Here is a 15,985-nt window from a genome sequence, read left to right as displayed (position 1 = left end):
GGATGGTGGTAGCTTAAATGGTTGATAGAGTGGACGGATGGTTAATCGTGTGTATGAAATATTCGAGTACCAATATATTAATAAATTAGTAAGAAATATATAAAAAGACAAAATTCACTATAATTGAAAAAGAATATTATGCACTATTAAGATAATGAGCGTTGATAATTGTGAATTTATGAATACATGTGATTAGAAATAAATACAATAATATTAATATTTTATATGTTAACCTTGGTGTAGGATTATATATTTATTCATTTATTATACTGTAGGAGTTTTTCGTCAATAAATTCATAATTAATGAAACAAAACCAAGTCACATAAGTTGGCTGATTTGGGCTGGGTTTTTTTTTTTTTTTTTTGGAGGTAAGAAATGACTGTTGTGGATTTGTGTCATTTTTTCGAGGTAAAATATAACTCTTGATGTCGAAGTCACTATTTGTGAGAGAACATTATCGGTGTTCCATCCAGGCGCGTTTTACCCCTATAACTAAGATATCGGGAGTAGAAAATCAGAAAACTAATAGAGCAGTTGTGAGATAATGGAGGATTTTGTTTTATTTAATTATAACTTCAAGCAAAAACAAGACGATTTGCTCCTATGACACTTTTGGTGCATTTGACCTCTAACAGATATCGGGAATTGAAAAGTAGAAACGCTATTATTGAATTTGTTGCCACCAACCGAATTTTCGTGATTTTTTTCTTTGCAAATAATAGTTTAGACAATTCTAAGACACTTTTCTTCTATGACGTTTCCTTCATAACAAAACTAGAACCGAGATATTCAATATTCCTGGTAGGAAGTTAGGTAAGGTTAGGTAGTTTTGATTACGAATTAATTAGTAGCACAGTACGTGGTTGATAGCACCAATCACACCTACCTAGCCTTACGTAACTTCATTACTGTATATATAGATTGCAATGGTCAAGGATTTTTTTTTATGGAGTATAGCCCACCCAGACTGTGAATAAATGCATATTCATATTATTGTCATAACTTTACAGGAAAGTCCATCAGTTCGAAGGCACAAATTATTATCAAACAAGGGGCAGACTGTACAGTACTGTGGACGAGATGACCTCACCTGGTGGACAGCTGACTAATACCAACCAGTACTTTAGTGTACTGTCCCATATGACTCAGCAGCAGGTGAGTGTTATTACTCTTAAGTCTTTCACTGGATGTTTTCTCACTTAAGCTGTAAAATAATAAATCCTATTTGACCCATAATATCAGCTATAAAACTCTTAACTAACAAAAACTACCATAAAACCTGATATTATTTTTTCACATGGTAAACATTTGGTTCATTTGGATGAACTTTGGGAAATATTTTGATAACATGGCAGTTCTGAGGTGTACTGGTATGATGAATTTATGTGTGTGCCCATGGTTCAGGTCAGTGGTTGTATGGGCCAGCATCAGTTTACTGTCTGTTCCCTCCCTGTGTACATTTTGCTTAAATCTTTGTCAGTGATATTCTTTTACTGATGATCTAGATCATCATTTCATGGTAGGTATGTATCAGTAGTTGTGTTGGTTCAAGGTCCCATGGGGGAAGTAAGTAAGCATAAGAGTACAGTATGGTACTGGAGAAAAGCTGGGAAACACTGAGCATTCTTAGCAAACTGAAAGTACTCAGATATTGCAGCAGGCATAGAGTCTGAAGACCCGAAGCTCATAGCATAACTTTCTTAACACTCTGGAATGTACACTATAAGGGCCAGGGCTCTTAGAAATCTTTTACTTTGATAATTTGTTTCTATATTATACTGCCAGACTGGGGTCACTAATTCTAAGGGGAAAACTTAACTGTAGTCTTAATTTTAAGGGTTGCTGCCACCAGACCCCCTCTGGGCAGCATGTAGCTCGTTAGGTAGCGGGCAGAGTGGACTAGGCATTGGGTTAGCTTTTTCATTGACCAGATCGATAAGGGGAAAGAAAGGTGAAACCATAACATGTCTTAATTAATTTATTCCTTATAAAACATACTGGTAAAAAAAACATACAAGTGAGTTGGCCTTCCTCAGAAGAACAACGAAGATGTTGGTTACCCTGCTCGGCCCCAGACGTCTTACATTAATTGTGTGTCATCCTCATACTTATTGCATAACAATCCGTGACCACCTTACCTCGGTCATTCCTTCTTACACTACCCCTCAACACGTCAGACTGCTCCACCTGTATGGAATATAGCACCGTAGGTTATCATACATAGTAGCACCATCTCACCTCCCTGTAGCACCTTCTCAACACACCTGTTACACTCCACACCTGCAAGTATGGGACTCCTTGTAATTTCTAGGTATACATATCAGGCACCGCGTTCGCACACCGCCCTCGGTGGGTAGAGGGCTACACCAAGAGACATACCAGTACTATTTCTACGCCTGGTATTATAGGTCGCTCCAGGTGACGACCGCGGAGTTTCTTAAGCGTTTTCTTGTTTGTCCTACTCCTTTGGGGTGGCGTGCTGGGAATCCACAGGTTCACAGTGAATTGGCATGACCACTGGTGTGGCCTTCACAGTGTGGTCATGGCTGACGCCCGGTAGGCGCTCAGAATGCGTCGTCCTGTGTTGAGAGAAGTCGAGGCATCACTCAGAATACTGCCGGAGGGGCTTTCGTCACCACACATTAATACACTATGACTTCACTTTATGACATCAGGTAAGGTTTTAAGATGTTAAAACTGCTAGATAAGTCTTTTTAGGGCTGAATAAAGCATGATGAAGGACACTGACCTGTGTTGGGAGAAGTCGAGGCATCACTGAGGGTGATGTCCCGACTCCCACAATCCTCTCTGTTTAGGCCTACAGTTTCCAATCTTCAATTTTCACTTTGGATTCTTATGGTTCCCATATCTCCATTTTCCTATCTATTGTGACCTCATGCTTTATAAATACATATCTTAATCCTAAATTACACACTAAGGTAAGGGTCTGGTTTGCTAGCTCCTGGGTAAATTCATTGGGTTATAATATCAACGCGGCACACCCGAGGCGGCCTAGGCGCTTTTGAAGCATAGTTTCTAGATCACTTCCAACACTTCACATAGTTCTGATTCCTTTATCCTTTTTCCAGATCATTGTTCTCATGTATTTTCATATGATATCTGTGGAAGTTATGTTCGCTACACGTTCACAGACGTAAATAGTATGACCTTCAAACCATGATCCACACTTAGTCCTACAGTACACTAGTCCGGCTCAACTGGACTTTCCCAATCATCTTCTGGATACCCTGAGTTCTCCTTAATGCTATGAATACATACAATTAACATAATATAACCGTACCTGGGTACAATACAACACATGATTTAGTAACATTGAGTAGGTGAGTTTGTGGGGATGAGATTGTTTGGTTCACACTCAGGATGGAATGGAGAAAGGAAACTCACAATGTGCTCTCTATATACATGTTGTATTGGATGTACAATGCAGCTTGGTGCTGGGAAGGCAGCATGGTTACAAGCTTGATGTAGAGAGAGCTGGTTGGTGAGGATGCTCAGAGGAGGACCAGCCTGTGGGTCGCCATGCTCGCCGGCGGGAGCGAGGGCCGCCAGGCAGTGGCGGAGGAGGAGGAGGTGTTGCTGGCTGGTTGGTGTAGGTAGAAAGAGAGAGGTCACCACGAGGTCAGGTCTTAAATAGTGGGGGGTAGGCGTGGCTTAGTAGTTGATCCCCGCTCCGTGATGTATGGCGTCGCTGGTTGACCTAAACCACGAGGCACACACTGGAATTCGTGGGGTCGGCTACGCAGCGACAAACAGCGTTTGTAGGGGAGAAATCCACTACAATACTCCCCCTTCCCTCCAGGCGGTGTAGGAGACTTGTTGTCTGCAGGGTTGCATAGCACATGTGAGGCAGAACGGGCGGTGCGTGCCTCATGTGAGACAACGGCGATGGCGTGGATGAGCCGGTCGCTGGGGACAACTGTCTAGATACACAATATCTGTGAGAGTAAAGAGGGAGAAAAAGGGTGTGTGGAGGCGATGAATTTTGTTCTTCCCTCACGGCAGGTACAGAGTCGTCAGATGCGCCTGCTGGGGTGTGTGGACCTGGGTCAGGAGCAGGGGCTGCGTCAGCAGAAGCGGATGAGGGCTTGCGACAGCAGTTGGGTCCACGACAGCAGCAGGGTGCAGGACATTAGCAGGGAGTACTTGAGGGAGAAAAGAGGAGTGTGTGGGTCCGCACTCAGGAACAGGGGCCGCGCCAGGGGCGGCAGGGGTTACTGCTGGGCCGGGGTCGGCGTCTGAGGCAGGACGGGTGTGCTGGGGTCGGATGAGGAGCGACTGTCTGCTTAGAGTAGCAGAGCTGCTCTAGGGTGTCTAACCTGCGGTGTAGAGACAGTAGCTGTAGAGCCGATGAGAGCTGCTTCTGGGTGAATAAGCCAGTCTTCCATGTTGCTTGAAGACTGGGAACGTGATCTGTTTCTCCTCCATCCTGTATTAGTGCGAATCTCCGGGAGTCACCGTTGTGGGGATGAGATTGTTTGGTTCACACTCAGGATGGAATGGAGAAAGGAAACTCACAATGTGCTCTCTAAATACATGTTGTATTGGATGTACAATGCAGCTTGGTGCTGGGAAGGCAGCATGGTTACAGGCGTGATGTAGACAGAGCTGGTTGGTGAGGATGCTCAGAGGAGGACCAGCCTGTGGGTCGCCATGCTCGCCGGCGGGAGCGAGGGCCGCCAGGCAGCGGCGGAGGAGGAGGAGGAGGTGTTGATGGCTGGTTGGTGTAGGTAGAAAGAGAGAGGTCACCACGAGGTCAGGTCTTAAATAGCGGGGGTAGGCGTGGCTTAGTAGTTGACCCCCGCTCCGTGATGTATGGCGGCGCTGGTTGACCTAGACCACGAGGCACACACTGTGGAATTCGTGGGGTCGGCTACGCAGCGACAAACAGCGTTTGTAGGGGAGAAATCCACTACAAGTTATCCTTTATCAATGTTTCCCGTTTTCTGAGATTCTACAAGCGCGGTGGATTTGAATGTTATGTAGCGTAATATGAATTAACGAGGGTTTTTAGGAATGACAATGATGTGCGCAGTACAATATGCTCTTCTGAGAACTCAATGTGACTTACATTAGTCTCCATATGATCTCCCCTTGCCCACAAAAAGTGACAGAAAGGTTGTGGTAAGAGGTTGTGTTTATGCCAAATAAAGGTAATTAATAAAGATGTTTAATTTTTAAGAATATTAGACATTTTGAGATCAGTAATTGCTTCATGACAAGAACTAGGGCAGCTGTGAAAAGAAATTGACGGTACAGTACTTGTATTTTTATTTTGTAGGAACGACTCGACTGTCTGAGAACTGTAATAGATGCCACTTTAGACACAAACCATCAGATGCAGCCACAGGTAAGTACAGCATTATGTGTGTGTACTGTACAGATAATTTTAGTGGTATAGTTAGTCATCTTAGTACAGTACAGTACAGTACATGTTTTTCAAGGTCAATATCATTACATAATTCCTGTTAACAAGAGACTATTACAGGTCCTTTGGTAATGCTAACTTATTCCGTATTGATGATTTAACTGTTTCAAACAAAAATTTAACTTTAAAAGAAATTTGGTGTCACATTGAGTTTAGCGATAAAAATAAATGATTGTCAAACTGTGTATATTGGGTACTGTATCATGTGTCCATTTTGGTACAATATAAATGAACATCATCATACTGTATTATCACAGATGGAGAAAGATTTGCATAAATACAGAACAGTACATGATGTTTATTGGTAGCACTTTACTTGTTGAACAGGTGTTTGATGTAGAGGAAGTCGACTACAGGTACACGGGCAGAGCACCACCCATGGCTCTCAATAAGATCCACACCCAGATACAGGCAATAGCAACAGAAAAGGATCATTTGATCAAAGAACTACAGGAGATTAATAATGAGATAGCCATTGAAGAGGTAACTGACTTTTTTCTGTTCCATTTCCCATTGTAAATAGGAAAGTGTCATGTGATGAAGAGGGGATTACATTTCTATCTTTAGTCATAAAAATTCAAGTGTTTGTTCAGGAGGTCAATTGAACCCACAGGGTACCGCGGAAAGTGAAATCCGCGTAAAGTGAACAACAGAACATATGGGATTAATTCAAATAGAGACTGGCCCGACCCCCAAACTCCACTTTTTGACGACACAAAACTATGTTGTAAGAAAAATATTATCTTAACTTTATGATGGTATGCACACACAATTAATATAGAAGAAGTTAGGTTAGGAAAAATAAAGGTTAAGTTAGGAAAAATAAAGGTTAGGTTAGGAAAACTAAAGGTTAGGTTTAACACTTACGTTAGTAGAAGAGATGGGTCGGCATACGGGGATGGAGGCTGGTTCCGAGGCAGAGGGCAGATTACTGGCCCTCAGGTGAATCACCATTACTAGGAGAATCACCATCACTATCCGTCATAGTTGTCAGGGCCTCCCTGATAAATCCCTCAAGGTCACCTTCACTGTCACTATCACTGGCTCTGGCTGGCTGTGGTGGGTCGCGGGCTAAGAACTCGGTAATGCTTTATTGACGGCTAGTGTTGATGTTGTCTTGATACACCTTGATGTACAGCTCCATAGCCTGCACCAGCCGGGTATGGAAGACTTCATAGCGGTCATCGTCATGGTCGTTGGAAAGGAAGAGCTTCAATTTCTCTGCACACTCGATGGCACCCTTAATATTACTATGCGTTAACTTGTGTTCTTCTGGGATTGACGCACCACCCTCCTCTTCACTGACGTGATCATCTTCCAACATCTCGTCGGCAGTCATTTCAGGATCTCTGATCACCTCCAGGATGTCTTTGTTGGTGGTCTCGGAGAAGCCTTCAGCTGTAATACTGTGCGCAGCTTCTCTTGCAAGGTACAATGCCACTGTCACAGACTGAACCTCACCAGTCACAGGTTGACTCCGCCTCTCGCCTGGTATACCATGCAACACATGCCTCCATGCGTGACCAATCGTAGCTATAGACAGCTGATCCCATGCTTCCACCAAGAAGTCCACAGCTTGTTTGACGTTAAATTTTTTCCAAAACTGTTTGACGAGAACTTCTTGATTCACCACCTCTTGTTCCTTGTCCTCGTCCTCGTCGCTTTTGCTCTCGCTATCGGTGTCACCCAGGTTACACAACTCATCCTTGGTGTTGGTGTGAGGGTGCGTGTTTCCATCAACCCCTCTACACCACCCTCATCTTACTTACTTCTCTTATCTTAGTTCTTACTCTTACTTGGTTCTGTCACCTATTCTTTTGGTAGCATGGTCGAGGGTCAAGGCACATGGGTATTGTAATTCTGGTATCAAGTCACTTGGACGGAAATAAAGGTAAAATACTGTGGGGGAAATGAATACACCTAAAGTACTCTAAAAACAAATTTATTAATATGAAATCAAAGGGAAAAAGATATATTATTAATCATATAACTACCAGGCTCAACTCCTGGGCTTATTGCAGACTCAGTACTTTCTTCTTAACTTATTTTCTTATTTACTTATTTTCTTATTTACTTATTTTCTTATTTCTTTACTCAACAGTAATTACTCAGATCTTACATTCTTACTGCACACAACCTTACTGGTGTTACATTACATGGCATAGCAGGACCAGTTCCTTGGCCCTACTCACAATACATAGTACATGGCACTCATTGTTGATTACTTTACTCAACATACTCTTTAATAATTAAATCAGCAGATACCTGGAGTCCATTACCCAACATGGGATAATTATTTCCAACTAATTATCCCTAACATACATGTTACAACACTCTCTGTTGACATATACTTCCAAGGAGTAACCCAGGGTAGAACACTGGGGCTCACGACCGTTGTTGTGGTCGGTAGTAGCCAGACACATGGCGAGTCTGGGGTCTGGCCCAACGAGGTAGTGGAGCACATTAATCAGGCCGCATCGGTGCCATCATCTCATATATAGACCCTGCTGGGTATCTACTACATCCGGGGCTTAAATTTTTTTGCAGAGTATGCAGCTTTCACATTGCAGATCAACTCCTGGTCCATGGGTTGGATTAATGACGTAGTGTTGGGAGGAAGGAAGACCACTTTTACGTCAGGGTGACGATCCATAAGTAGTGGCGAGTGTCCTGGTGCGTTGTCAAGGAGCAACAGAATGTTGAATGGAACATTCTGTTGCTCGCAGAATTTCTTCACGTCGGGAACGAAACAGTCATCAAACCAGGAGAGTGACAGAGCAGAGAACATCCACGCCTTACGTGCGGTCAACCAGTGGACATTAATCTTGCTCATGTCCACGTTCTTGTAGGCGTGCGGCTTGCGGGCTGTGTGAATCACCGATAACTTGGGTTTACAGGTACCGGAGGCATTGGTGGTAACGAGGACGGTGATGCGCTCCTTCTGCAACTTCCGGCCCCGAATCTTGCTGGCAGACTGGACAACGAAGGTCTTGGAAGGTAGCTTTTTCCAAAAGAGACCGGATTCGTCCATGTTGAACACCTGATCGTCGGTGTACTGCCCTTCCTCCATAACCTCACGTAAGAACTGAGGAAAATCTCTAGCCGCTGCACGGTCAGCACTCGCTTCTTCACCACCAATGTTGATGTTGGTGATCTTGTTCCTCTTCTTAAACCTATGCAGCCAACCAGAGGATGCATTGAAGGGTTTGGGCTCTGCAATTCCCATCTTATGTGACACTGCTGCGTACAGTTCACGGGCGTACTCTTGAACGGATCGCGTGTCCACCGCCATGTTGCGTTGCGCCTGACGAATCAAGTACAGTAACTCACCAGCAAATTTTCAACCTTTAGCAGCACCTTGTTCTGGCAATACTTGATCATTGAAGCACCTGCAGACTTTGTGATTCTCATGTGTTCTTTGATCTTGGCTGCATCCTTCTTAATAGTACGAATCGTAGATTCGTTGACTCCATGCTGGCGCGCGAGATTAGCTTGACGTGTTCCTTTCTCCAAATCTTGAATGATCTTGTATTTCACTTCGTAGCTTAGGGAACGTCGTATCTTCTTTGGCTTAGGGCGGCTGGGTCCAGGTAAGGAAAGGTTTCTCTCTGGGGGCGGTGGTGCTTCGGAAGCCATTTTACAGAACAATGGATGCACGTATACATGGTGTGGCCTGGAGGGATGACTCTGCCGCGGCTAGGTCAAGCGTTGTCTTTCCTCCCTCCCTCCCTCCCGCGGGTGGACACGTCATATTAATTTAAACCAATCACAGCTAGCAGCGGAGGGAGGTAAGGATGCATGGCCCAATCACCGTCCGATACGTCATATGACGTCACTGATAACGCAACAGAGACATGCACTGCGCAACCTTACCGCGCGGCATTCCCAGGCGGGAGAAGGCAGGAGGGTCGAATCTAAAAATAGCGTCGAGCCAGACACTCTGCGCGTATATGGGTAAATGCACCGCGGAAAGTGAAAGTCCGGTTCTGGCGAGGTACCGCGTAAATGAGAAATCGCGGAAAGTGAAACCGCGTAAAGCGGGATAATACTGTATACTTGGAAAAACCTGCAATGTTTGGTAGGATCTCTTCATAACACTTTTCTCACATCTGACCGGAAATAAGAACACACTACCACATAGGTGAGAGGCATGCACTCTACTGCTGTACCACTAAAATCCTTTCCCCAGACTTTTTAAATACAGTACACTATTCTTCTATTCCAGATTAAAAGTGTTTATTGCCTAAAAAATATCTGGAAAATATAACCTAACATGTTTAAATGCCTGCACTTCGGCACCTCAGCTTCCCTGAGAGATTGGAGCGCCTGAACTTGCCTAGCTTATACTACAGACAGGCAAGGGGGGCCCTAGTTGAGGTGTTTAAGCATCTCAGGGGGCACTACTCAGTTGAGTGTCCTTACTTGGAGCTGGCGGACGCTCGCCCCACAAGGGGTCACAGCTCAAGATTGAAGAAGCCTCAAGTCCAGAAAACCGTGAGGGCAAACTTTTTCGGAGTGAGGGTTGTAAACTCTTGGAACAATCTACCAGAGAGTGTTGTGATGGCACCGAGTGTGAGCTCTTTCAAGACAAGACTTGACCAACACTGGAGCGGGTTCAGGTACATTCAGGAGCCGGTGCATGCCCAGTATTTGCCAACAGTGCGTGACAGAGACATGACTGATTGCCCGGGCGGCTAGCGAGCCGATCTTTTGGTGAAGAAGATAAATGAAAAGGAAAAGAAATTAGAGACATGACCAATCGCCCAAGCGGCTAACAGGCCGATCAGTGGCGGAGAGGATAAAAGTACAAAAAAAAGTAAAAGTTTATTGATGGTAAAACATACATGATTTAAAACTTAGACCCATATCATAATTGGCATTTTAAATATTCTAAATGCATTGGCATTTTTCAATAGTCACTCAAACACTTGTTTTGCCTTACCATTCTTTATACTTGAATGCTCTTGAGGTTATTTGCTCCTCTCTTCATTATATACTGTAACAATGTTGTATATGGCAGGGTGAGTGTGAGAGGCAAGAGGCTGAGATAAGGAAGACAGAGGAGGAGGTAGAAGGGGAAGAAGAACTCCGGCAGATGGTGTCACCAGGATCCAGCAAATTTGTGGGGTAGCTAATTTACTTTTACATTCCATTTGAGTTGATATATTGTACAAAGAATATGTAAAATATCATGGAATACATGGAAGCATTTCACACAGAGACAGTACTGTAACCAATGAGGTCAAGTTTTGGAATGATGTTGCCATATATGCATGAGCTATGGGCATACCTGCAGCATTTTAGGGAAGGTACTGCCATCAAAATTAGAGTTTAGTCTAGCATTGTACCATACCTTGGTGGTCTATGTCTCAAAGAGCAGTAATCATCCCCAGCCTACTTACTCGTTCTGGCCTTGTTAGCGCTTCCTCCTCTGTTGAAAGAAGGTGGAGTGTTACCTAGGTACAGGAACACCTTGGCGTAGGAATATTTAGGTTATGACAGTTCTTTATTGTGAGAACTTAGTTGTAATTTAACTAATTACTTATTTTTCACTTTTGTAGATTCTGTAAAGATGTGAAGTTGATACCGCCAGCAGAGATGGCCTGTTTAAAGCGGGAAGTGAAATTTATATTAGCTGCTCAAGAGAAGTACCTTCATTCAACCAACCTTGACATTGCCAACTGTCAGACCATCTTGCAGGAGAAACAGAGGAAGGTCAGTGTGGGAGAATGGGTCAACAATAGCCTTACACTCATGTTTGGTATTTATTTTACCTTCCCACATCTCCTAAAAATAGCTCGGTACTACTTATTATGTCTCTCCACCTTCTTCTTTATGAAAAAATAACAGAATACATATAGATGAGTTGAATATAAATGGGGTTTCAGGCATTCCCCCAACAATTTTTTTTTCATTCACAAATTTGAATCCTTTTACCAGGTATCCCAGTTGACCCATGAATTGTGGAAATTGGAGAGTATGATCAAATTGTCTCATCACAATATTCAGATGTTTGAGGACACCACTTTATCTCTTTCAAAGAAGGTTAGTCCAGATACTGTAATTTCTTTTCCAATTATCTGTGCATTAGTTATGCATATAATTGGTGAGGCAGAATACTCTTTCAAGTTGCAAAACACCAGGCAGTTTGCAGTTCTATGGAGGTACCATTTTGAAATTTGAAAATAATTTAAGAGGTTATCACTGTGCATTAATGTTCACAATTTGTTTTTTATGTGTTAAGTTGTATGACAAACAAACATGAGCTGTTAAAGAGGGTGACAAGCTTGTTTGAGTGAGCCTGCACTTCGGCACCTTAGCTACCCTGAGAGATTGGAGCGCCTGAACTTGCCTAGCTTATACTACAGACGGGCAAGGGGGGACCTAGTTGAGGTGTATAAGCATCTCAGAGGGCACTACTCAGTTGAGTGTCCTTAATTGGAGCTGGCGGACGCTCGCCCCACAGGGGTCACAGCTCAAGATTGAAGAAGCCGCAAGCCCAGAAAACTGTGAGGGCAAACTTTTTCGGAGTGAGGGTTGTAAACTCTTGGAACAATCTACCAGAGAGTGTTGTGATGGCACCGAGTGTGAGCTCTTTCAAGACAAGACTTGACCAACACTGGAGCGGGTTCAGGTACATTCAGGAGCCGGTGCATGCCCAGTATTTGCCAACAGTGCGTGACAGAGACGTGACCGATCGCCCGGGCGGCTAGCGAGCCGATATTTTGGTGAAGAAGATAAATGAAAAGGAAAAGTAATCAGAGACGTGACCGATCGCCCAAGCGGCTAACAAGCCGATCAGTGGCGAAGAGGATGAAAGTAAAAGTAAAATGAGAATGGTAAGGTGAATGAGTAATGTGACACTGAGAGACAAAAGGCACTGTTCACACCTAAGAGGACGGCTGGGTATTGAGAGTATTGGCAAAGTTCTATATAGAGGCAGGCTAAATGTGGAGGGGAGGAGAGTCGGGTGAAAAATGGCCATAAAATGATGATGGTAAATCTAGTAGAGGAAAACTGTACACCATAGAGCTCAAACTCTGTAGCAAGTTTATCCTATTACAAAGAGCTGCTTGGTGGAGGGTTGAGTCAGAAAAAAATAAAGTGAAACACTTAAAAGAAAATTCTGGCAGAATGCAGAAATATTGTTGAGAATATATGAATTAATGAATGAAGAAATTGATGAATAAATAAAAGAATTGAGGTAAGTAAACATCCTCACTTCACATCACCAAGTTTTCCTGGCTGTAGTGGTCACATAGTTCATACTCTTAACTCTTCTTTCTCCTTCTTCATCGCAAGACATTTCCAATTATTTACTTGACTAAATCATTACAATCAGTAAGAACATCACTTTCAAAACCAATAAAATCCTGCAACAAGTCGTGGACAGAGATGGAGAATATATGCATCATGGGTACCAGTCTGTCACAAGAGATGCATGGGTGGAAGGTGATACAGTGCAATTCCCTTTATCCAAATCTTCCTTGTATCTGACTTTTGTTTCCTTTGGTCTGGTTCAGTTAAAATTGTATCATATTTCAACAATCCGAATGCAACCAAAGTCATTCTTTTACAGTACTTGTATCCTTTTTGCCATTGATCGGCTCGTTAGCCGCTTGGGAGGTCAGTCACATCTCTGTTATGCACTGTTGGCAAGTACTGGCCATGCACTGGCTCCTGAATGTATCTGAACCTGCTCCAGTGTTGGTCAAGTCTGGTCTTGAAAGAGCTCACACTCGGTGCCGTCACAACACTCTGGCAGATTGTTCCAAGAGTTCACAATCCTCACTCCGAAAAGTTATCCCTCACAATTTTCTGGACTTGTGGCTTCTTCAACCTTGAGCTGTGACCCCTTGTGGGGCATTCGAGTGTCTGCCAACAGTGATGCTGTAATCGCTTTGTTTACAACCATGCCGGGTTTTTTGGTTGGTGGAAGGTGTTTTGCCCTAATTTCATGTTGTGATAAGCAATAAAATTGACACATAGTATATCATAATATACAATAGCACTTATTTTATGTAAAAAAATATCTCCTTCCACACTCAAACCATCCTCTGGGCAATGCTACACAGTTCAGCTGGGCAGTCAACTAGCTAACTCTGAGACATGTGTCTGTATGCTGTGATATCACATTGGGGGAAGGGAACGTGAGCTGGGTCGTTGACAACTGGTGAGTCGTCAACACTGTTAGAGTCCATTGCCTCACACGAGTCCACGCTTACATTTACTTCGCACACATACACACCCATACTCTTCATTTTTCTTATTTTATAGTTTTATATTATATGTATTTTCTTTATTTTTAAGCCACATAAGAGTACAGTACAGTACACTATTGTAATGATTATTCCACAACTTTATAGATTCATTACATGTAACAATGACAACATCCCATCTCACAGGCCAGCTTATTCCCAATTTTTTCCCTTTCCCAGTGAGTCATGCTATTGCTGAACCAAATTTTGACCTAAAGTTGTTCTTGTAGGCACGTCCTGGTATCTGAGCCATCATTGTTCCCGATGAGTTCAGATAAAAGGAATTGTATTGTGGAGGGGGAGGTGAAATGGTAGATCAAGAAGAACTAGTTATTGCCCTTGGATCCTTGGGCATTAATAGACATTAGGTGTTGGATGCTGTTAAAAACACAGTTTACAAATTGATTCCTTGCAGATTGTGGAACAGAGAAAGGCTCATGAGATTCATCAGAAAACTCTGCAACAATCCCTGAAACATTCAAACGAAGCAGCTTCGAAGGTGGCTGGTGTCATTAATCAATTTTTGTCCTTTTCAAAAAATATTGAAGTATAAAGACAACATTCTAACTTTTCAGTTTTTTTCTTGATCTTTATGCTATAATCTTAGGAAGATAAGCTGTTCTTCCTCAAACAGCATTTTTTTCAGTTGCCTGTACCTTTGTCAGTCTTGAAGGTCAAGTACACTTATTTTTATGTTATTGTAGTCATTTTTCCAACAGTGGATAAAAACTATATTTTAGTCATATTATCCACTAACCTTCTTAGTACTTGGTGTGACTTCAGTAGAGGAAATCCTCCATCATTTTCATTGACACCAGCAGCCAAGAAAAGTTGCTTCAGAATGATTTTACAGGTCAAAATTCTTGTTCTAAGATATAAATGATATGAGAAGTGCACACCACGGCATAGTATAATTTATAAATACAGAATTACATGGATAGTAGTACAGTACAGGTCTTTTCCTCTGGCTTGTTTGTAGGTCATAAGTCTACTCTTCTCAACTAGTTAGCTTCACAGCTTGCTACGGACATTCGTATGTCATGAAATTATGTTATGTCTAAATGAATCTTTATTAGTGTGGGGTGATGTTGCAACTGCTTGCTTTTTAACCTGGAGAGAGAGAGATGTGGAATTGGAAGAATTGTCATAGAGAAATGATCATGGTCTGGTCAGGTGGTAGGGACATGTTGAGAGATTGAAAAGTGAAAGTTTAGTACAGTACTGTACATATTAAGAAAGAGATAGCTTGAGGAAGAGGAGAACACCAAGGATGAGATGTAAGGATGGAGCAGAAGTGACGGGATGGACATCTACTCACCGGTAGTTTTAGGAGAAGCACGTGTTGTTGATGGCTAATGTTGATTGTGTGATGCAACACAGGTAAACCAGATTTAGGACCTTGTGGAAGAGAGTATCATAGCAGAACATATGTATTACAGTCATGAGAATGAATGAAGAATGTGTTTGTGTTTGATTTGCCTTCTTGCATTAAGCAGAAAAGGGTTTGGAAAAAATGGTCTTCAAGATATTAATTAGTTTTTTAGATGGTTGGTCTTGAGAGTACCAAATTTGTATCAGCTTCACAATACATAACCATTATTTACAGTAACACAGTCTTGCTTGTAAATTTTTGTTGGGGGGTATCAGCTGTGTAACTCAGGTACACAGTACAGTACTGTACTGTACTGTATCGTGTTCAGTCACAGATCCCATTCTTTCATTTTAGCATATCCATCTTGAATGCTTTGAAGTCACCTACCAGTAATATTAAATCTACTAATAAAAGGAAATTTTGAGGGTTAGTGAAATGTCTTAGTAATCTGTTTTTGTCATGGTCTTTAGAACACATCTTTGAAATTACCACATCAAAGACAGTGTGTGCTGCTGAGCCATCGTGGAGTTTTCTGTATAGTATTAAGTTGGGGTGATGTCTCTCAGCAACTGTTGGAGATTTTTTCTCTGGTACTATACAATGTTGAGCTTGTATTGTTTTGTAACCTTTTATATCTTTTTTTTTTTAAACTGTTTTTAAGCTTATTTCACAAAGTTCTCTGTCACATTATTGGATACATATACAGTGGTCCCTCGGTTAACGAGCACAATCCGTTCTAGAAGGTTGCTCGTTAACCGAAAAACTCGTTAACCGAAACCATTGTTTCAATGGGTTTTGGGGTAATTGGTTCCAGCTCACCGAAAATTGCCTAAATTCAACAAAAAAGATATAAAAGTACACTTTGAGGTGTGTATGTAGAAGGCTCCTGGATGATGATGATGATGGGA

The 15,985-nt window shown here is 42.5% G+C and overlaps 1 protein-coding gene across 2 annotated transcripts; it reads left to right on the top strand.

The window, feature by feature from the left end:
- Positions 1–453: 453 nt before the first annotated feature.
- On the top strand, positions 454–15,850 carry LOC121858668. 2 transcript variants are annotated; one of them, XM_042355236.1, is made up of 8 exons: positions 454–537; positions 1,012–1,156; positions 5,301–5,369; positions 5,775–5,930; positions 10,468–10,574; positions 11,009–11,162; positions 11,388–11,492; positions 14,121–15,850. In XM_042355236.1, the coding sequence occupies exons 2-8, from the start codon at positions 1,082–1,084 to the stop codon at positions 14,256–14,258; spliced, it is 804 nt and encodes a 267-aa protein (XP_042211170.1). In that variant the 5' UTR covers positions 454–537; positions 1,012–1,081; the 3' UTR covers positions 14,259–15,850. The 2 variants fall into 2 exon arrangements, with proteins under 2 accessions (XP_042211170.1, XP_042211171.1); XM_042355237.1 differs by lacking the exons at positions 454–537; positions 1,012–1,156 and adding an exon at positions 1,215–1,524.
- Positions 15,851–15,985: the final 135 nt, after the last annotated feature.

Source organism: Homarus americanus, unplaced genomic scaffold, assembly GCF_018991925.1.
Source record: "Homarus americanus isolate GMGI-L3 unplaced genomic scaffold, GMGI_Hamer_2.0 scaffold74, whole genome shotgun sequence".
NCBI lineage: Eukaryota > Metazoa > Arthropoda > Malacostraca > Decapoda > Nephropidae > Homarus > Homarus americanus.
This window is presented reverse-complemented; position numbering and strand designations above follow the sequence as displayed.